The sequence below is a fragment of the Syngnathoides biaculeatus genome, chromosome 2 (genome assembly GCF_019802595.1).
Source record: "Syngnathoides biaculeatus isolate LvHL_M chromosome 2, ASM1980259v1, whole genome shotgun sequence".
Lineage (NCBI taxonomy): Eukaryota > Metazoa > Chordata > Actinopteri > Syngnathiformes > Syngnathidae > Syngnathoides > Syngnathoides biaculeatus.
Window position 1 is genome coordinate 42,491,426 of NC_084641.1, and position 27,543 is coordinate 42,518,968.

General features: G+C 42.9%; 1 protein-coding gene and 1 long non-coding RNA gene across 17 annotated transcripts in view; one reads left to right on the forward strand and one right to left on the reverse strand.

The window, feature by feature from the left end:
- Positions 1-27,543, forward strand: part of itpr3 (inositol 1,4,5-trisphosphate receptor, type 3) — a 285,052-nt gene that overhangs the window by 51,589 nt on the left and 205,920 nt on the right. For all 16 annotated transcript variants that reach the window (XR_009792909.1, XR_009792910.1, XM_061806443.1 and 13 more), the window contains 2 exons: positions 18,785-18,883; positions 19,028-19,111. Coding sequence is in view for 14 of the 16 variants with exons in the window: in XM_061806443.1 (XP_061662427.1) it covers positions 18,785-18,883; positions 19,028-19,111 (183 nt within the window). In the remaining 2 variants the exon portion in view is untranslated. The remainder of the gene's footprint in view (positions 1-18,784; positions 18,884-19,027; positions 19,112-27,543) is intronic.
- Positions 15,332-26,397, reverse strand: LOC133493289 (uncharacterized). The gene is made up of 3 exons (XR_009792911.1): positions 26,360-26,397; positions 18,366-18,477; positions 15,332-15,677 (listed from the first exon to the last, which is right to left on the reverse strand). It is a non-coding gene; the product is annotated as an uncharacterized LOC133493289 (long non-coding RNA).

Genomic DNA, 27,543 nt, shown 5'->3' on the forward strand with positions numbered 1-27,543 from the left:
GAGAGGAAGACCAAAGAGAAGGTTTATGGATGTGGTGAGGGAAGACATGAGGGCAGTTGGGGTTAGAGAGGAAGATGCAGGAGATAGGCTAAGATGGCAAAAGATGACACGCTGTGGCGACCCCTAACGGGACAAGCCGAAAGGAAAAGAAGAAGATTTCATACAGGAGGTAACTCATTGTGCTTTACATGAGTAAAAGTATTTGAAAACAAAGAGATAAAACACTTAAAATGGGATTAAAACAAAAATGACAACATATATTTATTTTAAAAAAGTACAATTAAAACCATGTACGAAATATGATTAAATAGTGGAAATACTCAAAATAGCATGAGAAAAAAGAAGTTTTCAACCTGGATTTAAAAGCATTCACACTTGGGGCTGACCTCACCTCTGTTAGCACCTTATTCCATTTGTGTGCAGCATAATAGCTCAATGCTGCTTCACCATGTTTGCTTTGGACTCTGCACTCCACTATTTGACCTGAGTCAGTCGATCTCAGAGGTCTACTGGGTTTGTATTCCGTAAGCATTTCTTTCATGTATTCAGGACTTAAATCATTTAGGGATTAATAGACCAGTGACGGAACTTTAAAATCTATTCTCAAGATGACTGGAAGCCAGTGCAAGGACTTTAGGATTGGAGTTATATGCTCTGACTGCTTTGTTCTGGTTGTAACGTGAGCTGCAATTGTTTAATACTTTTTGGGATGAGTCCAGTCAGAAGACCATTACAGTAGTCGAGTCTACTTTAGATAAAAGCATGGATGACAATTTCCTGATCTTCTTGACACATACAAGCCTTCACTCTAGATATGTTCTTCACATGGTAAAAGGCAGTTTTTGTGATTGATTTGATATAAGCAGCACTGACTGCCGGAGAAAAATTGTGTGTTTTTACACACTTGGCCAATAAAGCTGATTCTGATTTTGCTCAGAACACCAAGGTATCAGTGTTGGTCTTTAGTTTTTAAAGATACAGAGTCCAGGTATTTACTAACACCAATTCTCTTTTCTTTATTGCCAAAAACGATTGTCTCAGTTTTGTTGTGGTTGAGTTGAAGAACATTTTGGCTCATTGTCAGGTTTACCAAATAGACATTTATTAAATTGGAGAAAAATACAATTCACTACTGCACTCTGTAATTATCCTCTCAGCACCTCTATTTATTTAGTTTCAAAACACCCCTTATTTACATGGATGTTACAAAAAGGAGACTGGTTAGCAAAACATATACAGTATAGAAACAAAGTGTACTTGTTTGATTGTGTGCGTGTGTGCATCTGTGTGGGAGATTGCTGAGTACATGTGTGGTCGTCATTTCTTTAACGGACAACAGGTGCTCCTGGTTCGAAGAGTTCTGATGATTGGATGTTTTTGTTCTTGTGCTATCTCCTGCTAGGCGGCTGCCACGTTATCTCGAGCAGAGCAAAGCATTTCTTTATTTTGGAAGTAGATGTATGATAATTATATTCACAATTATTCCTGCGCTCATCCAGTTAATCTGCTTTAGACAGTGGCACAATACCTCAGTTGAACTGTACTCATCTGGAGACACTGCAAACTATAACGGTGTGTCATCTGCATAGCTAGGATAGTCAAAATTGATGTTTTGAAGAATTTGACCCAAGGTTATCAAATAAAGGCTGAACAGGAGGGGTCCAAGATCTGACCCTTGAGGCACCACAAAAGTCATTGCCATTTGTTGAGATTAAGCACTTCCAATGGTTACAAAGTAGCTCCTTTCCTCCAGGTCGGACTTAAACCATTTAAGGACCGTTCCTTTTAGTCCTACCCGCGTTTCCAACTTGTTCAGCACTATATTGTGATCTACCGTATCAAAACCCACGCTGAGATTCAACAAGACCAAAATTGACACCTTCCTGAGTCAGTATTCAACCTTATATCATATACCACTTTGATAAGAATAAATTCTGTACTGTGATGTGTTTCTAACCTCATTAAAATTAGTCAAAAAGACCATTTAAATTCAAGAAAATGCAGAGTTGATAAAACAACTTTCTCAAGAATCTTGGCTATGAACGCGAGATTTGAGGTGGGTATACAGCTTGCTAACATGGAATCGTCTGCTCTGTTTTTTAGAACAGGCTTAACAGCAGTGACTTTAAGAGCTTTTGGAAACTTGTCAGACTGAATTGAGCAATTCATTATTTGCTGCAAATCAGGTAGCACTGACTTCACAATAGTTTTAAAAAGTCAGAGGGTATTGTGTCGAGGGTGCTCGTTGATGGTTTCAACTGCTGAACAGTTTTCTCTATAGTTTTTTGATCAACTGTATCAAATTCTGACAAGTTAATTGAGTTTTCCATGGGTAGCTTCTGATTTAAAATCATTTGATCTTTTTACAGATCTGACCTGCATTTGACCTGATGGATTTATTTTTTTCACTAAAATAACAGGCAAACTCATTGCATTTGTCAGCTGTTACGAGTTCTGGATCTATCTGATTCAGGGTGGTTGTGAGCTTTTCAACTACAGCAAACAGGAGCACGAGTATTGTTGAGGTTCTGACTGATAATTTCAGAAAGATGCTGCTGTCTAGCCCTAACTAACTCTTTGTTAAATTACAAACACTGTCTGTAGAGGTCATAGTCAATTTGGAGTTTAGTTTTTCTCCTCTTGCGTTCTATTTTCCAACATTTTGAGTTAGAGCTCTTACCTATCATTGTGCTCCTCCACCACTGTTCTCGGTCACCTCCGGATGGTCTTACTTTCAACAGGAGCGACAACATTCATGGCATTTGTGATTTTCGAGGTTAAATTGTCCAAATTCCCATCACAGTCTGTGGCGCAGTCACAGTCTCCATAAACTTAGTGACAGTATTCTCATTTATTTACCTTTTCTGACTAGAGATAGAGGTTGTTTGAACTTTTGGAAGAATCTGTAATTCAAAGAATACACAAAACTGGTCAGAAATAAGAATATCCTTAATGTCAATCATGAGAATTTCAACATCCTTTGAGATAACCAGGTCTATGATGTGACCTTGAGTGCGAGTTGGACTCTTAATATGTTGAGAGAGGTCCAATGTGTCTCGTATGGCAGAAAGTTCTTTGGATTTTTTTTTTCCCATGTTATTGTCCACATGAATGTTAAAGTCCCCTGTTATGACAAAATAGTTGTATTCAGTACAAATAACTGACAGCAGATCTGAAAAACCCTCCATAAATTTTCTATAGTATATTGGTGGTCTATAAAATATTAAAACGATAACCTTTGTCTCACCTTTAACTAAAAAACACTGATATTCAGAAGAGCTAAAATCGCCCAGGATAATTTCTTTCCATTGAAATAATGACTTAAAAATAACAGCAATACCACCACCCTTTGTCTCTGTTCGACATTTGTTCATAAAATAAAAAAATTGCTGGTGTTGCCTCATTTAAAATGGTCTAGACTATAGGTTACAATGTCATGAATAAACATTGATTTGTTACCCTGTGACATGATATTGAAAAGAGTCTTGCAGATATAGCTGTAGAAAAGGTTTGATAGACTCGCATTTTATCCTCACGAAGTTGGAAGTTCTACTTTTTTTGTACCATATCTTTTTGACCAACTTTCTGTCTTTTATAATTACAGGGATGAAAAATGCATGATCTCCATAGGGGTCTGAATTATTCTGGAAAAAACCTGTTTAATATCAGTCAGATTTACACATAGTTTTCATGGGAGGAGGAGGGGCCTTTCGCTTCTCAGTGGACTGTGGTTTCAGGCGTGGGGGGATGGGAGGAAGATCTTGGCGTGGTATGGGTTGGACTCCATCATAGTCTTCATCCTATCCATCAGACCCAACATTGCATTCAGGCTATGAGATGGGAAGCCATCATCTACTCCAGATTGTTTCGTCTTCATCCTTAAGGGGAAATTCTGAGGTGTGGATGGCTCCAATGAGGCAGGAAGAGGTGTAGGAGATTTAAAGTGCTGTTACATGTCATTTGTCATTTGCTCCTCTGATTGTTTGGATGACCCAAATGATTCAGTCTGCACCTTGTCTTGCCTTGTCTCTTGTTCCTCCGATTGATCCTTTTGTCCTTGGTTTTTGTAAACATTTTGTTTGTAGGGCGGTAAATTACGCACACAGTAGAAAATGTAGCTAATAACTTCACCCCTTGTCTATTTAGACAGAAACCGTCTGCTTTAAAGATTTTAATGCTCCCAAAAAAGGAAGAAATTGTCAATGAAACTCACAGGTAGTACAATGCACACTTACCCTAACCACCTATTGAATTGCCAAAGCCTCGAGAAACTTTCATCTCCAGATCGTAGAAGTGGGTGAGTTCTGCTTATAAAAACCTCAGCATCCATCCCTTACACTTTTGTTAGGAGATCACTGAAATCTCACTTCAGTACCTCTGATTGCTGGTTGAGAACATCCAGGGCCCCTGTGTGTATAATAACAGATTTCCTAGTTGGGTGCTGATCAGTGATCTCCGGGATTTTTTCGAGAGCTATCAGACACCATGTCATTAGTAAAACACAGTACTTTGGTGTTCTCCTCACTGCAAAAGCGTTTCACATCCTTGATGGCTCCATCACCATCTATTAATGTTTGGGGTCCCAATTCTTTCTTGGATGATTTAATTTCATACCTTTCAGTGGTGGTGGAGGATGTGCATTCTTGGCCTGGGTCTTGTAAGAGTGCCTCAAACATATTTGGAAGGCTAACATCAATATTATGCACTGACTCATTCTTTTTACTTGCTTTTCGCTGTAGCGACTGTCCATGGCCGCTCACTTGGTGTTGAGGCGGCCCGCAACGCAGGCCAGCCATATTCCTCGGTAATCTCCTGCTGCTGTGTCTTCGTTTTTAAATTCCTTTACACATTCGCGGTTCCCGTTATAGATCAGTGCAATGACAATTGTTCAAAGGGAGAAGTTTAAAGTGATGAATCGTGTGATAGTCTACAGAATATATTGCTAATACTAATACTGAATGGACCAGCAGGATCAGGGTTTTACCATTAAGTTAATGGGAAGAGAAACATAGTAGGGGTTATTTTAAAGGAAGAGCTGGCTAAGAATGTCTTGGAGGTGAAAAGAGTATCAGATCATGTGATGACGCTAAAATTTGAAATTGAGGGTGTTATTGTAATGTAATTTGTGGCTATGCCCTACAGGTAAGATGTGACGTAGAGTTAAAAGAGAAATTCTGGAAGGAACCAGAGGAAGTAGTTTTAAGCATACCGGACAGAGAAAGAGTTGTCATTGGTGCTGTTTGTAATAGACATATTGGTGAAGGAAACAGGGGTGATGAAGAAATAATGGGTAAGTACGGCATCCAGGAAAGGAACTTTGAAGGACAAATGGTGGTGGACTTTGCAAAAAGGATGGAAATGGCAGTAGTGAACACATTTTTCCAGAAGAGGCAGGAACATAGTTACCGACAAGAGTGGCAGTAGAAGCACACAGATGGATAATATTTTGTGCAGACGATGTAATCTGAAGGTTACTGACTGTAAAGTAGTGGTAGGGCCAGAGTGGAGCTCGACAGCATAGAATGGTGTTGTGTGGGATGACTCTGGTGGTGAGTAGAAAGATTAAAAAGACAAAGGTAGAGCAGGCAACCATATGGTGGAAGCTGAGAAAGGAAGAATGTTGTCGCCTTTCGGAAAGAGGTGAGACATTAGCAAAATACAGGAAGTAATAAAAGAAAAGAGATTAGTGAAGAAGAAGTGGGACACCGAGAGGACTGAGAAGAGACAAAAAGAATACATTGAGATGCGACGTAGGACAAAGGTAGAGGTGCTGAAGGCTAAACAAGAGGCATATGACGACATGTATACGAGATTGGACACGAAATAAGGAGAAAAGGATCTCTACAGGTTGGCCAGAGAGAGGGATTGAGATGTGATGGATGTACACCAGGTCAGGGTGATCAAGAATAGAGATGGAAATGTGTTGACTGGTGTGAGTAGGGTGCTCAATAGAAATGAATATGTTGAAGCTCTGGCAAGGAGTGAGTAGGTTGTATAGAATTAGAAATGAGCTCATTAGAGGGGCAGCCAAAGTTTGATGTTTTGGAGACAAGATTCGAGAGAGAGGCTTCAATGGTTTCGACATGTCCATAGGTGAGAGAGTGGTAGAAGGGTGTTGAGGATGGAGCTGCCAGGCACAAGAGTGAGAAGAAGACCAAAAGAGAAGGTTGATGGATATTGTGAGGAAAGACATGAAGGTAGTGGTGTTGGAGAGGAAGATGGAGGAGAGCGGCTTTGATGGAAAAATATGACACGCTGTGGCGACCTCTAATTGGACAAGCCGAAAGGAAAAGAAGAACCACCTTTTGGTCACCTTTAACTAAAAAACACAGATATTCAAAAGAGCTAAAATAAACCAGTTTGATTTCTTTACGTTGATATAATGATTTAAAAATAATAGCATTACCACCATCCTTTTTCGTTGTTTGACACTTGTTCATAAAATTAAATTTGCTTGTATCGCATCATTTTAAATGGTATTTCAGCTACTTTCTGTTAACCATGCTTCATTTCATCACAAAAAGTCCAGATCACAAGTTGTCATGATATCTTTAATTAACATTGATTTGTTACCCAGTGACCTGATATTAAAAAGAGCAGAGATAGTTGGAGACAATGCTCTGATCGATTCACATTTCATCCACACCAAGTTAGAAGTTCTACTTTTTTGTGCCATATCTCTTTTACGAACTTTGTGTCCCTTGTAATTACAGGGATGAAAAATGCCTGATCTCCATAGTGGTCTGAGTTATTCTCAGTGATGAAAGTCCTCCGGATTTTCCCGTAATTCCGCATTTTTTAATTTTCATGAAAATTGCTGCGGAAAATTCAGGGAAAAATTGCCTAAAATTAATCCGGATATTATTCAATATTGATATTATACAACATTGGACGAACATGCGTTGGAGTTTTTTTTTTTTTTTTTTTCTTTCACGAGCGTAGCCATGTTGAGGCACTAACACTAGTAACAGTAACGCCCCTTGCATTCTCTCAAGACGTCGCTTATTTTGTGTGGTCTTGACATTAATTTACGTGTTTATTTCATAAGCGTTGTTAACTAAACAAGGCTGCTTCAAAAAACAACTGGTATTCACCCGGAAACAGGAAATGCAAGTTAACCGTACTGAGCATGTTTCGGCTCATGTACGAAAGCGCATGTTCAGAACTGCTTCACGTAATGCGAGGGCATTTACGGCGAAACTCATCAACATCATGAGACATGTCAAAGGAAATTCAGTTACACCAGGCAGGGGTGCTCTTTGCATCGATCGTGAGCATTAGACTATAATCTTCCTCGTCGCTTGATTCAGGTGTGGCCAATACATCGAGCGCATGCACATAAAGGTGCCTTCTAGCAAGCCGGCCTCCTATTTACGGCAGTCCCGACAGGAATGTTTGTTACAATGTATCGCTAGCTTGTTGCCATGAACGCCGATTATGTTGAACTAAACTTTCAGCATTTTCAAAACATTGCGAACATAGACCGTTCGTGTTTATTCCTTGACAGACCAGTGTATTTAACTTGTCTTTAGATCAAGTTTGGCAGATTTTTAAATACCGTTTTATATCATGTTCTAATATCAGTTGAAATTGGAAATTATAATTTGAGTTTGAAATTTTAGTTTTCTATTTTAGTTATGTATTTGTTTATTTTATTTCAAATTTACAGTTATGTTATATTAATCCAATAAATTATTTTAAAGCAATCCCTAATCACACCCGCTACTTTATCTGGGAGCATGACTGACCACACCCGTACATGTTTCAAATCTGAGTGACTGTGTGTATCAAAATATTAAAGGCAACAGATTATACTATTAGTCTTCTTCTTCCTTTCGGCTTGTCCCGTTAGGAGTCGCCACAGCGTGTCATCTTTTGCCATCTTAGCCTATCTCCTGCATCTTCCTCTCTAACCCTAACTGCCCTCATGTCTTCCCTCACCACATCCATAAACCTTCTCTTTGGTCTTCCTCTCGCTCTTTTTCCTGGGAGCTCCATCCTCAGCATCCTTCTACCAATATACTCACTCTCTCACCTCTGAACATGTCCAAACCATCGAAGTCTGCTCTCTCGAATCTTGTCTCCAAAACATCCAGCTTTGGCTGTCCCTCTAATGTGCTCATTTCTAATCCTATCCAACCTGGTCACTCCGAGCGAGAACCCCAACATCTTCATTTCTGCCAACTCCAGTTCAGCTTCCTGTTGTTTCTTCAGTGCCACCGTCTCCAATCCGGACATCATGGCCGGCCTCACTACTGTTTTGTAAACTTTGCCCTTCATCCTAGCAGACACTTTTCTGTCACATAACACACCAGACACCTTTCGCCAGCTGTTCCAACCTGCTTGGACCCGTTTCTTCACTTCGTGACCACACTCTCCATTGCTCTGTATTGTTGACCCCAAGTATTTGAAGTCGTCTACCCTCGCTATCTCTTCTCCCTGTAGCCTCACTCTTCCCCCTCCACTTTTCTCATTCACGCACATATATTCTGTTTTACTTCGGCTAATCTTCATTCCTCTCCTTTCCAGTGCATGTCTCCATCTTTCTAATTGTTCCTCTGCATGCTCCCTGCTTTCACTGCATATCACAATATCATCTGCGAACATCATGGTCCAAGGGGATTCCAGTCTAACCTCATCTGTCAGCCTATCCATGACCACTGCAATCAGGAAGGGGCTCAGAGCTGATCCCTGATGCAGTCCCACCTCCACCTTAAATTCCTCTGTCACACCTAAGGCACACCTCACCATTGTTCTGCTGCCATCATACATGTCCTGTACTATTTTAACATACTTCTCTGCCACACCAGACTTACGCATGCAGTACCACAGTTCCTCTCTTGGTACTCTGTCATAGGCTTTCTCTAGATCCACAAAGACACAAAGTAGCTACTTCTGACCTTCTCTGTACTTTTCCACGAGCATCCTCAAGGCAAATAATGCATCTGTGGTACTCTTTCTAGGCATGAAACCATACTGTTGCTCGCAGATACTTACTTCTGTCCTGAGTCTAGCCTCCACTACTCTTTCCCATAACTTCATTGTGTGGCTCATCAACTTTATTCCTCTATAGTTCCCAGAGCTCTGAACATCCCCTTTGTTCTTAAAAATGGGAACTAGAACACTTTTCCTCCATTCTACAGGCATCTTTTCACCCGCTAGTATTCTGTTGAATAAGTTGGTCAAAAACTCCACAGCCATCTCTCCAAATTGCTTCCATACCTCTACCGGTATGTCATCAGGACCAACTGCCTTTCCATTTTTCATCCTTTGTAGTGCCTTTCTGACTTCCCCCTTAGTAATCATTTCCACTTCCTGGTCTTTCACTCTTGCCACTTCAACTCTTCCTTCTCTCTCATTTTCTTCATTTATCAACTTCTCAAAGTATTCTTTCCATCTATTTAGCACACTACCGGCACCAGTCAACACATTTCCATCTCTATCCTTAATCACCCTAACCTTCTGCACATCCTTCCCATCTCTATCCCTCTGTCTGCCCAACCTGTAGAGATCCTTTTCTCCTTCTTTCGTGTCCAACCTGGTGTACATGTCTCCATATGCCTCTTGTTTAGCCTTTGCCACCTCTACCTTTGCCCTACGTCGCATCTCGATGTACTCCTTTCGCCTCTCCTCAGTCCTCTCAGTATCCCACTTCTTCTTCGCTAATCTCTTTCCTTGTATGACTTCCTGTATTTTGGGGTTCCACCACCAAGTCTCCTTCTCCCCTTTCCTACCAGATGATACACCAAATACTCTAGTGCCTGTCTCTCTGATCACCTTGGCTGTCGCCGTCCAGTCTTCCGGGAGCTTCGGTTGTCCATCGAGAGCCTGTCTCACCTCTTTCCGGAAGGCCGCACAACATGCTTCCTTTCTCAGCTTCCACCACTTGGTTCTCTGCTCTACCTTTGTCTTCTTAATCTTCCTACCCACCACCAGAATCATCCTACATACTACCATCCTATGCTGTCGAGCTACACTCTCCCCTACCACTACTTTACAGTCAGTAACCTCCTTCAGATTACATCGTCTGCACAAAATATAATCTACCTGCGTGGTTCTACCTCCGCTCTTGTAGGTCACTATATGTTCCTCCCTCTTCTGGAAATAAGTGTTCACTACAGCCATCTCCATCCTTTTTGCAAAGTCCACCACCATCTGCCCTTCAAAGTTCCTTTCCTGGATGCCGTACTTACCCATCTCTTCTTCATCGCCCCTGTTTCCTTTTCCAATATGTCCATTACAATCTGCACCAATCACAACTCTCTCGCTGTCTGGGATGCTCAGAACTACTTCATCTTGTTCCTTCCAGAATTTCTCTTTCAACTCTAGGTCACATCCTACCTGTGGTGCATAGCCGCTAACCACATTATACATAACACCCTCAATTTCAAATTTTAGTCTCATCACTCGATCTGATACTCTTTTCACCTCCAAGACATTCTTAGCCAGCTCTTCCTTTAAAATAACCCCTACTCCATTTCTCTTCCCATCTACTCCGTGGTAGAATAATTTAAACCCTGCTCCCAAACTTCTAGCCTTGCTACCTTTCCACCTGCTCTCTTGGATGCACAGAATATCAACCTTTCTCCTAATCATCATGTCAACCAACTCCTGAGCTTTTCCTGTCATAGTCCCAACATTCAAAGTCCCTACACTCAGTTGTAGGCTCTGTGCATTCCTCTTTTTCTTCTGACGCTGGATCCGGTTTCCTCCTCTTCTTTGTCTTCGACCCACAGTAGCTGAATTTCCACCGACACCCTGCAGGTTAGCAGTGTCAGGGGCGGGCGTTGTTAACCCGGGCCACGACCGATCCGGTATGGGATTCTTTAGATGAACGCTCATATTTGTTTGGCACAGTTTTTACGCCGGATGCCCTTCCTGACGCAACCCTCTGCATTTATCCGGGCTTGGGACCGCCCTACAGATTGCACTGGTTTGTGCCCCCATAGGGCTGCATTACAGATTATACTATTAGTATTACTAGACTATTAGTATTACGAGATCTATATCTAAGATAGTGAGCAATGTGGTCGAGTATATCAGTACAACGTGACGTAACAAGACTTAAACGTTAATAGTAATTACTACAGATCACTTGATTTTTGTTAACTTAACCCCTTGTCTATTTAGACAGAAACTGTCTGCTTTGTAAAGATGTTTACACTCCCAAAAAGGCAGAAATAGTCAATGAAACTTACGGACAGTGCAGTGCACACTTTGGTTAACCACTTATATAATTGACGGAGCGTAGAGAAACATTCATCTCCAGATTGTACAAGAGGGAAGTGGTCTGCTTATAAAAACCTCAGCATCCAAACCTTCCATTTTTGTTTGGAGATCAATGAAATCTTGCTTCAGTACCTCTGATGGATACTTGAGAATATCCAGGGACCTTCTGTGTCTATCAGACATGTCATTAGTAAAACACAGTACTTTGGTAGCGTTCTCACTGCAAAAGCGTTTCACATCCTTGGTGGCGCCATCGTATTTGTTTGGGTCCCATTTTTTTCTTGGATGATTTAATTTAATACCTCTCAGTGGTGGTGGAGAATGAGCACTGTTGGCCATTGTCTTGTAAAAATTCTTGAAATCTACTTGTTAGTCTGATGTCATTGTTTTGCACTCACCTTTTTTCTTGCTCTTCGCTGCAACAACCGTCCATGGCAGCTCACTCGGTATTGAGGCAGCCCGCAATGCAGGCCAGCCGGTAATCTCCTGGTTTCCTTTTTAGATGTCCCATATCTTTGGGCTCTTCTCCCAGTAAATTTCAGGGAGACCTGCTGGAGGATCCATGATTCTTTCCACAGTCCATGTCTGTCCTTGTTGTTGAGCTAGGTGACTGTCTGTTCGCGCACCTCTGCTCACCATTTTGAGATATCTGGAGAGTGGTTTCATTTCCCGACACTCCATTTACATCCACATAGACTTCAAGACGGCAAATTTTTGATTCCAGAATTGACACTCTCTGCAGTAGTCCATGATAGTCCTCAGTAGAAAAGGGAGGCATCTTTACGGCTGGTCTTGTGGCTCACACCAGGCTTGTGCTAATTAGTAGGCTACACTCACGTAATGATGAAACAACTGATTATCCACAAAAAAAGAAAACTACAGTCCCACAGATTTAAAAGTATCCAGCAGTGGCTTCTTCAAAAAACAAGCTTTTTAGCATGAAAAAAAAATTCAACAGAGGCAAAGCAAGCACAGCAAGGAAAAAGCATCTGCAGTGTACAAGTGGAGACAGAAGAAGTACATGGTACTTTTTGTGTATGTAAACGTTAGACCTCGAAAATAATATAAAATTAGCTTGGAAATGTTCTCTTTTATTATTGTGACATTTCACAAAATTAAATGATTTTGGTGATCTTGACTGACCTGAAACTGGAGAGATTTAGTGTGATTTGGCTTCAGACAAAGACAAAAAGTGCAATCTGCTCCCACCTTTCCTCCACTGAGCACCAGCTCACAACAGGGCTGCGTGTGGTAAGCTATACTGGTCTACATCTTTGACTACAGCCCAGACTACAAAAATAACATTGTCAAATTCACTGATGACACAACAGTAGTCGGTCTGAGGAGAGGGAGAGGCACCTTACAGAGAGGAGGTCTACACAACTTGGTGACAACAACCTGGCACTGAACTCAATAAAAATAAAGGAAATCATTGTGGACTTCGAAAGGAAGAGAACTGACCCGGCTCCACTCATCAACGGCGAGTGTGTGGAGAGAGTCCGACCATTTGGGCTCCTAGGATTCCTGATTTCTAAGGACGTCTCCTGGACAGACAACATCTCAGTGGTCATCAAGAAGGCTCAACAACTTCTCCCATTTGTTAGAGTTGTCGGGAAAAACAACCTGGAGATAAAGTTGCGGCTGGCCTTCTATCGCTCATCTCGAGAGCCTGCTAGCATACTGTGTCCATTTTGTATGGGAGCTACCCAGAGAAAGGCTTCAGAGGACAATCAAAGTAGCACAAAAGGTCATTGGTTGCCTTCTCCCCACTGTGCCGGAATTTATTCCTTTTGTTGCCTCAGCAGAGCTTAGAACATTATTAAGGACACTACACACCCCGGTTCTCGGTGGTACAGATGCGCAAAACCAAGGACCAACAGACTAAGGCAGTGATTTCCAACCTTTATAGAGCCAATGCGCATATTTTAGAATTGAGAAATCCCATGGCACACCAATAAAACTAAATGTCACCAAAAATGGATTGATTAATGACTGTATGTACTTCCTGCCATCTAATAAAATTAGATTTTTTTGTTCTGTCTGTCATTGTGCCTCACTGGCATAAATAGATGAATAAAGATACATTATTTCTTGGAAATAAATGTTGTTTTTTTAGCAATTACATAAAATTGGTTAACTTCCCACGGCACACCTGAAGAGCGCTCACAGCACACTAATGTAGCCCGGCACACTGTTTGGGAATCAATGGACTGAGGAACATTTCTCCCAGTCATTACCACCCTGGGCACTCATCTTTCATCTAGTCGCGATAATAATGCAAAGGCATGCTGATTTAAATATCTTAAGCACTACTTATGTATTCCATTTTACAAATTTATTTTTATTTGTATTCATTTCATTATTTTCTTTGTTTTGCTTTTATGTATGGACTGATGCAGGAGAGGCTGTACAATTTCATTGCAGTGTATGTAAACTTCTGGCTTCAACTGTATGTGCACAGCACATACACATGAGGGCGGTCACAATGCACACGTGTACACATACATACACACACACACATTCATTTTGATTGGTCCACTGTTGCATGGCCAGGACGAAAACCACATTGCTCCTCCTGAATCTATGATTAGACTTCCCAATGGGCCCTCCTCTCCAGCACGCTTGAAACGGAGTCTGAGGAATGTGATCCCCCTGTAGTTGGAACACACCCTTCAGTCCCCCTTCTCAAAAAGAGGGACAACTTCCAGTCTACCAATCCAGAGGCAGTGTCCCCGATGTCCACAAAATGTTGCAGAAGTGAACCAACAAGGACACCCCCACAACATCTAGAGCCTTTAAGAACTCCGGGCATCTCATCCACCCTCAGGGCCCTGTTACCAAGGAGCTTTTTAACCACCTCGGTGACCCTGAGAAGGGGCCCTTCTCAGAGAACCTAGACTCTGCTTCCTCATAGGAAGGCATGTCGGTGGAATTGAGGAGGTCTTCGAAGTATTCTCCCCACCGACTCACAACATCCCAAGTTGAGGTCAGCAGCGCCCCATCCTCACTATACACAGTGTTGATGGTGCACTGCTTCCCCCTCCTGAGACACCGAACGGTGGACTAGAATTCCTCGAAGCAATCTTGAAGTCATTCTCCATGGCCTCACCTAACTCCTCCCATGTCCTGGTATTTGCCGCAATGACCACTGATGCTGCATTCCGCTTGGCCAGCCGGTACCTATCAGCTGCCTCGGGAGTCCCACAGGCCAAAAATGCCCGATAGGAGTCCTTCTTCAGCTTGACAGCATCCCTCACTGTTACTTACGGCCACAGCTCCTGTCAACCACCTTAGCAATGGAGGCACGGAACATCGTCCACTCTGACTCAATGTCCCCTACTTAGCCTGGAACATGAGCAAAATTCTTTTGGAGGTGGGAGTTAATATTCCTTACGCACTCTTCCTTTCAACAACATTCAATAAGCATTTGGAAACTGGGGACACAAATTGTTAAAGCATTGTAGGTGGAATTTCCCATTTTGGATTGATGTACAACTTCAATTGATAAACAGTATCCGATCTCATTTGGCATATTTTGTTTTTTATATCGTCCCACTCATTTTCAATGGGAAACAGGTCTGGACTGCTGGCAGGCCAGTCTAGTGCTTGCACGTTTTCACAACAAAGCCATGCTGCAATTCCGACATACTAGTGTTGTCAAAATAATTTTTATCGCTGGCTTCATTGCGGTTTTGGTTTCCCTCAAAGGGCTGTTATGACTCAAAAACCAGAAAAAAAATTTAATCGTCTCATCAAATTACATGCAAAATTTATGAGCTAGTTTTGGAATCAGAAATCAAGGATGATGGGGTTTAAACAATTGTTCATGTTTGGTAACTGAAACATGCTTACTATATCTTAATGTTAGAATTTATGATATTTGACAATTAAATTTTGGGACAGATTTTCACAAGAATCGTGGAAGTTGCCACATGATGTGCCTTTGTGGGTCACATAAAATTATGTGGCGGCCTGGATTTGGCCCCCGTGCCTTAAGTTTGACAGTTTTGTTATATAAAGTGTCCATAGATCTGTGGAATTGACATTATGAGCAGCAATGTACATAGTATTTTGGACATTGTAATAAATTATAGGCATTGTAATAAATTATAGACATTTCTCAACAGTGTAGCAGATTAATCAGTTGGGTAATCTACACTGTGCTGCAAGGGCAACGCGAATACTGTTCAAAGTGCTGTGCATGAGCTTAATTTCTGGTCTAGGGTCAGTGGTGGTGGGTGCCAGTGCAGGATAATAATGAGGGCAAACCAGAAAGGGAGTTGAGCATCCTGACTGCGTAGTGGAAGAAACTCTCTTTGAGCCTGTTGGCTTTGTCCCAAAGAGTCAACAGTCTCCTCCCTGAAGGCAGCAAATTGAAAAGGCAGTGGGATGGGTCAGTTGAGTCCCCTGCGATCCTGGTGGCCTTTCAGGTGAGGCGGGTGTTTTAACTATGCAGAAGGGAAGGGAGAGAGACACTGATGAGCTTGTCAGCTGCTATTTTAGTGTGTTGTAGGATCTTGCAGCAGGGTGTGGTGCAAGCACTCTACTACACATTGTTGCACAGGATGCTCTTGATCATGGGTCTGTAAAAAGAAATAATGATGGGGGATGGGGCTCTTGTTCTATTCATTTCCCGCAGGAAGTACAGTTGCGATTGAGCCTTTTTACTTCGTGCTGTGGTGTTAGTGATCCAGGGCAGGTCTTCGGAGATGTGTACACAGAGGAATTTGGTGATCCTCACCCACTCAACTGCAGCACCGTTGATGGTTAGTGGGGGGTGCTGGGTGTGCCCTTTCCTGAAGTCCACTATGATCTTCACATTCAGGTAGAGATTGTTGTCCTTGCACCACATCACTAGGCAACTCACCTCACTCCTGCAGCTGTGTCATTGTTGTTTACGAGACCATGGTCATGCTCAACATGATCATGTTGTCTGCAAACTTGATGAAGCAATTGGAGTTGGATGTGGGGGCGAAGTCCTGGATCAGCAGAGTGAAAAATTCTCATTTTCTTCATTCATCAACTTCTGAAAGTATTCTTTCCATCAATTTAGCACACTATTGGCACCAGTCAACACATTTCCATCTCTATCCTTAATCACCCCTACCTGCTGCACATCCTTCCCATCTCTATCCCTCTGTCTGGCAAACCTGTAGAGATCCTTTTCTCCTTCTTTCGTGTCCAACCTGGTGTACATGTCTTCATATGCCTGTTGTTTAGCCTTTGCCACCTCTACCTAAGCCCTACGTCGCATCTCGATGTACTCCTTACACCTCTCCCCAGTCCTCTCAGTGTCCCACTTCTTCTTCGCTAATCTCTTTCCTTGTATGACTCCCTGTATTTTGGGGTTGTACCACCAAGTCTCCTTCTCCCCTTTCCTACCAGAAGACACACCAATTACTCTCCTGCCTGTCTCTCTAATTACCTCAGCTATCGTCGTCCAGTCTTCCGGGAGTTTCTGTTGTCCATTGAGAGCCTGTCTCACCTCTTTCCGCAAGGCCGCACAACATTCTTCCTTTCTCAGCTTCCACCACATGGTTCTCTGCTCTACCTTTGTCTTCTTAATCTTCCTACCCACCACCAGAGTCATCCTACACACCACCATCCTAGGCTGTCGGGCTACACTCTCCCATACTACTACTTTACAGTCGGTAATCTCCTTCAGATTATATCGTCTGGACAAAATATAATCCACCTGCGTGGTTCTTCCTCCGCTCTTGTAGGTCACTATATGTTCCTCCCTCTTCTGGAAATAAGTGTTCACTACAGCCATGTCCATCCTTTTTTCAGTCTACCCCATCTGACCCTCAAAGTTCCTTTCCTGGATGCCGTACTTACCCATCACTTCTTCATCGCCCCCGTTTCGTTTACCAATATGTCCATTACAGTCCGCACCAATGACAACTCTCTTGCTGTCTGGGATGCTCAGAACTACTTCATCTAGTTCCTTCCAGAATTTCTCTTTCAACTCACGTCCTCCCTGTGGGGCATAGCCGCTAACCACATTATACATAACACCCTAAATTTCAAATTTTAGTCTCATCACTTGATCTGATACACTTTTCACCTCCAAGACATTCTTAGCCAGCTCTTCCTTTTAAAATAACCCCTACTCCATTTCTCTTCCCTTCTACTCCGTGGTAGAATAATTTAAACCTTGCTCCTAAACTTTTAGCCTTACTACCTTTCCACCTGCTCTCTTGGATGCACAGTATATCAACCTTTCGCCTAATCATCATGTCATCCAACTCCTAAGCTTTTCCTGTCATAGTCCCAACATTCAAAGTCCCTACACTCAGTTGTAGGGTCTGTGCATTCCTCTTTTTTTTCCTGACGATGGATCCGGTTTCCTCCACATTGCAAAAAGCTGGGACATGGTCCTGTTGACCACTGTTGCATTACCTTTTCTTTTAACCACATTGAATAAACATTTAGGAACTAACTGTCAAAGCTTTGTATGTGGAGTTCTTTCCCATTCTTGTTCGATGAACAGCTTCAGCTGTTCAACAGGCCAGGGTCTCCCTTTTTGTATATTATGCTCCATAATGTGCCACATATTTTCAATGGGAGACAAGTCTGGTCATTTGTTAAAAACAAAAATAGGGTAAATAGCTTAAATGGGCTCAATGAAATCCCTAAATTCCTTACAAATTTGTTTTTATTGTTGAACTATTTACACATGCATTGTTCACAAGGTGGTGGACCTTGGTCCATTCTCGCTTGTGACCTAATGAGTCCTAAGTGGATGCTCATTTTCTTGTCATTCATGACACTCACTTGTTTCCAAGTAACATGTTCACCTGTGGCGTGTTCCACACAGGTGTTTTTTTCCAGCATTGCTCAACTTTCCCAGTCCTTTGCCCTTGTACCATATTTTTGGGAACCTATTGCAGCCATCTAATTCAAAATGAGTGAACTGTCACATATGGAGAGGAGCTGGACCCAAAAGCAGGCGCAGGTCAGATAGTGATGAACAGTTTATTAAGACAAGGTAATGGAGCTGATCTTGGATATGTTGGCAGATGGGGGTGTGGATAGGAGACTGGCAGGAATTACGTCGATCAGGAGCACAGTGCAACATTGAAGAACGAGGAGACACAAGAGTTAAAAAGGGCATGAGGTATAGTTCGGCTTACTTTAGTGATGTCGGCCATGGTATCGCTAGAAGAGGCTGGAATACTTTGGCGAGGGTTTCTGAGAACAGGCAGGCTTATATTCACCAGTGGTGATGTTGATAGGAGACAGGTACTGAAAACAGAGAGGATGGGGGAGAGAGCGAGAGAGAGACAGAGAGAGAGAGAGAGAGGGAGAGAGAGAGAGAGGATGCAAAACCTCAGGGCAGTGCATGAAACGAATGTTAGTAAAAAACAATACTTTCAACATTCTTATTTTGGAATATACTAATCTAGAGATGATTAATTTTTATTTATCATTTGCTCTAAGATATAAAATTATAAATATTAAATGTGTAATATTTCACTGTGTTGAACATTATGAATTTAACTTTGAAATGATTCAAATATATTTATGTACCTGTACGTTATTGTCCCTACAGGTTGTGGTGGGAGACAAAGTGATCTTGAACCCAGTCAACGCGGGCCAGCCACTTCACGCATCAAACTATGAGCTGAGTGATCACCTGGGCTGTAAGGAGGTGTGTGTGACTTCAGCAGAGTCACCATTACCGCATATACAGTACCTGGTCTGACTATGTTTGTGTGTGTGTGTGTGTGTGTGTGTGTGTGTGTGTGTGGTGTGTGTGTGTGTGTGTTTGTATGTTTCTGTATGCCTGCTGTAGGTCAACTCTGTCAACAGCAACACCAGCTGGAAGATCAACTTGTTCATGATGTTCAGTGACCACAGGGATGAAGTGCTTAAAGGCGTGAGTCACATCACCAAGCACAATTTTTACCTTTCACAAAGCCAGATCCCTCACATGTAGACATGTCAATTACAGCGCAGCATTTCAGCTAGCCACCTTCCTGGCAGGGCTCAGTTAAATTCAATGATATGCTTTGGGACTTTTTACATTTCGGAAATAGTTTGCTCTTTTAAAAAGTAATTATGGGCAATGTGTTTCTTTTGTTTTGAAAACTTAAATTTAAGGCAGTAAATGCAGGGTCTAGATAAAGCTATGCGATCCTCATGTATTTGAATCTGTCTGCTCTAAAATAAACAATATATTTTCATTATTTTTTGCAAAGTAAGGTTATGCCATTGTAAACTCTTATGTTATGCTACTAAAGTGAGCCCTTACCCAGTTGACTTATGAGGCTACGCCAGTGGTCCGTTTTTGTTTTTTTTTGGTCACTGATTAGGATAGTAGAGTGTGTTGTGTGCCCTTGCCCTTTTGTGGTTCACTGTTCACAACCCCGCGTATTCGCGGATATTGTGCTCAAAGTTATTTTTTGGTTTCATAATGTATACTCTCAAACATAAAGTGCACTTAGATGTCTTAAATTCTCTTCTAAATATACATGGCACCTTATAGTGTGGGACGTCTTATGTCCATACATAGTTCCAAAATCCATAAGTCTTCTGTGACTAGTCCAATGATGTACACTTGAACAAACAAATTACATTGTTTGCATGCTTGATAGTATGTGTTTAACCGTGTATGTAAGATACCATATGATGGCGCTCACAAGGCAGTGAGAAACAATTTTGACTTTACATTTGTAACCAGAAAAAGCTGACACACTGGCAGTGTAGGCAGTTAATTAGTAAAGGTGTTGTTCACTTTCACTGTGTCACATCAAAACTAAAAGTATCCCACCACACCAAATAGAATACTTTTACTACCAAATAATAAAACTAATGAAATACAATTGAAGAAATAATTGACACAAAACATGCACTTTAAATACTATTTACATCCTCCCAGCATGCGGTACTAAGGAGGTCCTTAGTGCAACAAAGCAAACTGGGAGCCCTGCAAAGAGTGCTGGGAGGATGGTGGGAGGATGTAAATAGCTTTTTAAGTGGATGTTTTGAGTCATTTATTTATTTGAGCATTGTTTTATTTGTTTTATTATTTGCTAGTTATGCTATCCAGTAATACCTCATTTTTTGCGGTTAATTGGGACATAACCACCCACAAAGAATGAAAAACTGCAAAGTAGTGGGGGATGTGTTTATGTGGGTACCAGAACGTTTAAAATCTGAAAACAGTATTTGTACTTTGCATATTTAAGACAAAAATAGGTATTTAGTTAAATCTTTAATTATAAAACCTTATGAATATATACAGTATTACAAATTTATAATATATAAATTATAAAATACTATCAGTCACTCACATTTGACGCGCGCCTCTGTGCTCGCAAATCTGCACAATCGAGCACGAAAAATCACGTGCGTAAAATTTAAGAGTAGAAAAAATATTGAAAGACGTTGCTTATTTTGTGTAGTCTTGACATTAATTTATGTGTTTATTTAATAAGCGTTGTTAACTAAACAAGTCTGCTCTAAATAATCAGTATTCAGATGGAAACAGGAAATGCAAGTTAACCGTACAGAGCATGTTAGGAAGTTAAGAAGTTAAGTTAAGTACCCCTCGCCATATGCAAACACATAAAAAATTGGCTGTTTCTCCTAGCATACAATTCTGTACTGCTAGACTTTAATGTATATTACAAGAATTTGTATTTGATTCTTGGCTTAAGCGTGACAAAAGTTTCGTCGGAAGCTACTCGTATACCGGAGGTTCAGCAAATAATTGTTTACATCGGAGACAACTGCATCGGTTCATGCTACCTGTGGATGCTACGGAAAATGTCTAATTCTTTAGGATTATCTTCTGAAAAATGGCAGTGGTGTAAGTGTAGCTTGTCAGCTGCCAACTTTGACGGATGCCCATTACGCGGGAAAGACGCCCAACACAACTTTATCTGCTGTCGAAAAATCAACATCCTGTGCAGGGCACAGGCAAAAGATTCGCCAGGAAAAATGAGAATAATATTTATGGCAGGAGTCATGCAAAAACTTAGTGTTGAACAATGATATTATTTTCTACAGCCAGGAGTATAGAAGAGGATTGAGAAACATTTTTGACACTTCTGTCATTCTAGATGTTTGTTAGTTTCAGTTACCAATAAAAATACAATTCCTTGTATCACATTTACGTCTGAAAGTTATTTGTATGCATTTAACCTGAAGAACAAGAAAAAGTATTAGTCATGTTAGTAGACCGCAATTTGACCGGCATGTGATTGGCTATTTTTTGGCTATGATTATAGAAATGCGGCTCGTGAAAATTTATTTTGGCAAAAAAAAATAGGCTAATAAGGCCAAAAGCGCATGTTCAGCGCTTCTTCACGTACGGCGAGCACATTTACGTTGAAAGTCATCAACATCATGAGCCATGTCAAAGGAAATTCAGTTACACTGAAAACATTTCTGGGATATCACACAGGTAATGTTTCAGTATCTAATTATAATAAGTATGAAATTTATTTTGACTTGGTCTAAGTGCTAACGTTAGTCCATATATCTAAATGCGAACGGTCATTTTTCCCGTGGTACGCGTTATCTTGAAGTTGAAAACTTTTCCCCTCTACATGCTTTGGGAAGATATAGATCATCTACTGCTAGCTTTCATCAATAGTTTAAAAATAGATACCTGTGTAAATTACGCTAGATTATAACAATACATCACGATTTCCAACAGGAATGTTTGTTCCAATGTATCAGTAGCTTGTTGCCACTAACGTTGGTTATGTTGAAGTAAACTTTCTGTTATAACCAGAACTCTAGTGTGGACCCAAATACACGATTCGGTAACCAGGAAGGCAGTTAAAGGAAGGTCTTCCTTCGTTCCATTGTTGTACGCCGGAAGGTCAGTCAGAGAGAGACGCAGTATCAAGGACGTTAAGCTTACTGGGTTGGTTGGAGGACAGGCAGAGGTCAATACACTGGGTTTCAGGATAAGAACAAAGAAGTGCTGGAACGAGGCCTGGATGGCAACGATCTGGCAAAGCTAGATTGTCCACTGGGTCCTCTAAGTACTGGGGTTCATTATCACCGATGAGGCGCAGTTGTGTAGGGGACCTGCACAGCCAGGGCTGGGACTGGCAGGACCATGATAGTAACCCCCACACTCAACGACCGGCTCCAGATGGCCCAGGAGCCTCAGGATGGGATGTGTGGAAGTCTCTGATAAGTCTGGGGTCCACAATAAAACGGGACATGATCCAGGAACGTTCTTCAGGGCCATAACCCTCCGAGTCCACCAGGCATTGAACCCCCCTCCTTCTACGACGGGATGATAAAAGTCGACGTACCAAGTACATGGGACCTCCAAAAGGACCCACAAACCTGGGAGCTAGCTTGCGTGACTCCGTCCACAGCGGAAGATCGTTTGTGGACAACCATACACGTTGTCCCACTTTGAACGTTGGTGCCCTTCTTCGCTTGAGATCTGCTGTGGACTTGTAGGAGCTGCCCATGCGTAGTAGCGTCTTCCTGGCTAGCTTACAGGTCCACTTGCAGTGTCTCACTACTGCCAATGCAGTCGGCAGCTACAGATGGAAACAGAGAGGGGGGGGTACCCATGAATGATGTGGAACGGAGCCATACCTGTGGAAATGGAAGGCAGTGAGTTGTGTGCATATTCCACCCATCCGAGGTGCTGGCTCCAAGTGCGGTGATCATGTGATGCCAAACAGCGTAGACCGGTCTCCAGATCCTGATTTATTCTTTCCGTTTCACCATTGAACTCAGGGTGATAGCCTTACGTAAGGCTTACTTTCACCCCGATGAGGATGCAGAACTCCTTCCAGAACCGAGACACGAATTGTGGTCCTCCGTCCGACACTACATCCACTGGCAAACCATGATAGTGAACGACTTTATCTAGCGGGAGCTGAGCAGTCTGCTTGACGGACGGAATCTTAGGAACTGGTACAAAGTGAACCATCTTGGAAAACCGATCGATAACTAAGAGAACTACTGTGTTCCCCTGGGAAAAGGGTCGAACTGTAATGAAGTCTAGATAGATGTGTGACCAAGCGTGAGAGGGAATTGGTAGCGGGCGCAGCTCATCCATTGGTCGTAGGCGAGAGGTCTTATTAGCCATGCAGATCGGGCATGCGTTTACATACTCCTTCACGTCCTTTTCCAGGTTTGGCCACCAAAACCGTACTGAGCAGGTCTTCACCATGCCGGGATAGCAGACTGTCTTGCTGGTGTGGGCCCAATCCATGACGTCTCCCCGTAGCGAGGGTACCATGAACAGACGACCGTAAGACATTCGGCTGAGCCAGGAGAGTCCCTTACGAACTTGAGCCGTGTCTTGACCTCCCAAGTGAACCCGGAGACAAAGCTGGCCTCCGGAATTATGGGAAAACTCACGACTTCTGTTTGCTCCTTTTCATGGATCCGGGATAGAGCGTCTGGTTTGCCATTCTTCGAGCTTGGATGAAAGGACAGAGTGAAATGGAAGTGAGTAAAGAAAAGTGCCCACCTGGCTTGACGAGCATTCAATCTCTTGGTGGTCCTCAGGTACTCCAAGTTCTTATGATCAGTAAGGACTAGGAATGCCACTTGGGATCCCTCTCTGGGTGAAGTCTCCCATCCCTCGCACACCTCTGGGAGAGTACTGTTCCCATTCCCCAGGCCGATGCATCCACTTCCACCACAAACTGCCTCTCTGGATCTGACATGATGAGGACTGGAGCTGTGGTGAAACTTAACCTAAGTCTGTCAAAGGCTTCCTGGCACGCCACATCCCACTCGAATGAATTGCGGGGTGAAGTGAGGGCGTGCAAGGAGGCAGCTATAGAACTGAAGTTCCTGATGAACTTGCAGTAGAAATTAGCAAATCCAATTAACCTCTGCACCTCCCTGCGATTGGTGAGGGTGGGCCATTGGAGAACAGAGTCGACCTGACTGGGATCCATGCAAATCTTTCCCTCGGCCAAGTTAAATTCCAAGAATGTGACGGAAGGCTGGTGAAACTCGCACTTTTCCATCTTGACATATAGGTTATGTCGTAGTAGCTGCTCCAGCACCTCCCTGACGTGCTCAATGTGGGAAGCTCCGTCTGAAGAAAAGATCAAAATGTCGTTGAAGTAGATGAACGCATTCTTAAGAGTCTCCCGTAGCACATCATTTATAAAGTTCTAAGAAACCGCTGGCGCATTAGTCAGACCAAATAGCATCACCAGGTACTCGTGGTGGCCTCTTGGTGTATTAAAGCCAGTCTTCCACTCGTCCCCCTCCCTGATGTGTACCAGATGGTACGCATTTCGTAGATCCAACTGAAGATCCTGGCCCCTTGTAGCAACTGGAATGCGGTGGCGATTAGGGGAAGAGTGTACCTGTTCTTGATGGTGATGTCGTTAAGTACTCAATAATCAATACAGGGCTGTAACAAGGTGTCCTTCTTGACGAAGAAAAATCCCGCTCCAGCAGGCGACGATGATGGTCGGATGAGACCTGCCGCCAGCGATTCCTCCACGTACTTCTGGATAGCTTGGTTCTCCGGTCCTGTCAACGAGAAGAGCCTTCCTCGAGGGGGTGAAGTACTGGGCAACAACTCGATAGCACAATCATACGGGCGATCCAGCGGAAGGGACTTGGCCTTTGCCTCTGAAATTACTTCCTTAAGATCCCAATAACAAGACGGAACTGTGATATTTCTGGCACGATCTTCGACTCCTGTAAGCCTACTGGGGCGATCTGCAAGTTCCTCTCTTTTAAAGCCCCGAGACACGTGTTACTGCATTCAGCGCCCCTTGCCCTGATTTGACGGGTGGTCTAGTCAATGTACGGGTTGTGTTTCTTAAACCAGGGGCTGCCCAGGATTACATCTCTGCTCCTATAGTTAAATACATAGAAGCTTATCTTCTCGGTGTGTGGAAATGTCATCCTCAGAGATTGTGTACGGTGTGTTACTCGGCATAAGAATTTGCCATTGGCCGCGTACGCGTTACGGAACCGTTGCGTCTGAAAGACCACTGCGCTCAAAGCCTCGACTACCCATGGATTAATCAGATTGGCGTCCAATCCCGAGTCAATAAGGGCTGTAGCTGAATAAGTACGACTCCCTGTGCTCAAGATGACTTGTAGCAGTGCTCGATTCGATACTTCCGCAGTGTAATTCACACTCACCGGAGTCGTTAACTTGAGGCCGGAATGCTTGGGGCTGACCGGACAGTGGGCTATTAAGTGGCCCAGCCGTCCACAGTAAAAGCATCGGCCCTCTCGCTGGTGTCGCAGTCATTCCTCTGCCGGGCCATCGAGCCCCTCAACCTGCATAGGCTCCGTCAGGGTTATGTGTGTCGGCAGAAGAGGAATCGGTGGAGCGGATGTGCCCTGCTCTCCCTCTAGTAGCGAGTCCACCTGTCCCTGGATCTCTAGCCTCTGGTCGATCCTGAGAGATAGGGCGATGAGCCAATCCGGAAAGGTAGGCAATTCCATCGCAATGAAGTGATTGTGGATTTGTGGTGAAAGTCCTTGTAAAAAGCGTTCAGAAGCACCTCTTCATTCCATCGACTCTCAACTGCTCTGATGCGAAACTCAATTGCGTAATCTGCCACACGATGCTGCCTCTGTCGAAGTGTGATCAACGTAGCCGCCTCCTCCCGTTCCGGCGAGACATACTGGAAGACTTGCATCATGGCACATACGAAGGAGGTCCAGGAGTGGCACATTTTGGAGTTACGACTCCACTCTGCTCTCGCCGTCAGGTGGGATATGATGAAGGCAATCTGCGCGCAGTTCGTCAGGAAGCCAGAAGCCTGCAGCTCGAAATGGAGGTCACACTGAGCAAGGAAGGGCTTGACGTTGCCAGTGTCTCCGGAAAAGCGTTCGGGCCAGGAGAGAGGTGTGTACCCGAACCACTGAAACTCCACGGGTGGGAGGAGCGACCAGGACTGGGGTAGAAACTGTGGCAGGCGCCGTCGAAGTGATGTTAGCGGCGCTAGCCCGTAATACTAGGCATGGCTCTAATTGGGCACAGATCTCGAGAAGTCTTTGGTTGGTAACTTGAAGAGCAGTCTCCTGGTTACCAGAATGTTTCATCAACATTACAGCATTTATACTTTGCATACTGGAGGCAAAAATTACAATAGTACAAGTGTCTATCGATCCATCATCCACCCATCCATCCATTTTCTTAACCGCTTACCCTCACAAGGGTCGCCGGAGTGCTAGAGCCGATCCCAGCTGTCAACGGGCAGGAGGCACGGTACACCCTGAAATGGTTGCCAGCCAATCCCGGGGCATATGGAGACAGACAACAGTCCAATTAATGTTGCATGTTTTTGGGATGTAGGAGAAAAACGGAATGCCCGGAGAAAACACACGGGGAGAACATGCAAACTCCACACAGGCAGGGCCAGGATTGTACCTGAGTCCTCAGAAGTGTGAGGCCAACACTTTACAGCTGCTCCACCGTGCCGCCTGCACATGCCTAGTTAAACAATAATAAAATAACATTTTTATTGCTGTCGAGAAAGTCACAAATGAAGCAGATGAGTGGTCTTAACTTGTCGCACTGAATGTCCCTGATGCACTGTTGTGACATTACTTCCGGTGTGCCGCTTTTGCATCACTTCTCTTTCGCCGGTGTGACAACACCTCCTCGACAAGAGGAACTTTTGCTCTCTCACCATCTTCAGTGCGTTCTGGCCACATCTCCATGAATCCTCTTTTTTTATTTTCTTAGCGCGGTCCGAAACGTAACAAACACAGCAAACGTGATAAATAAAGCAACCGTAGGTCGATTAAAAAAAGCAAACGAAGCAAACGCGAGTCAATGTCATCATATTAAGCATAGCACAAGAGCATTCCGAGATAAACAAGCTAGGAAATATGTGATCACTTTATGGACAATTAATCCATTTAATCCAACACCCTGTGCAAAGACATAACACCATCAACTCAATTGCTAAACTCGACGGCTCGTATCATATTGTTGCATGCTTGAGGGCATAACGCTTTTGAAATTTTCCAAACCAACCTTTGCTTGTCGAAAAGTCTCGTTCTTGAGGGGGTGAATCCCTCATTGCAGCGTGAGGTTCATCACACATTTTGCTTGCCTATTAAAAGTTATTGAAGGTATTACGAATGTCTACCACATCATTTTTTATGTAGTACTAATTAATTCATGCCATCATGGCGCCACAAAACCCAAATCTTCACATATACTCTGTCATCTCTCTCTAGAAGATTCACTAATAAGAGGAAGTAGTCTGTATTGGAAAAGTACATGACGCAGTGAAAAGAATATAAAACAACTTGCATAAACTCATACCTTTTTCTCAGAGCTTCCATTAACATCTAACAGCATTTTGAACCTTTCAATGAACA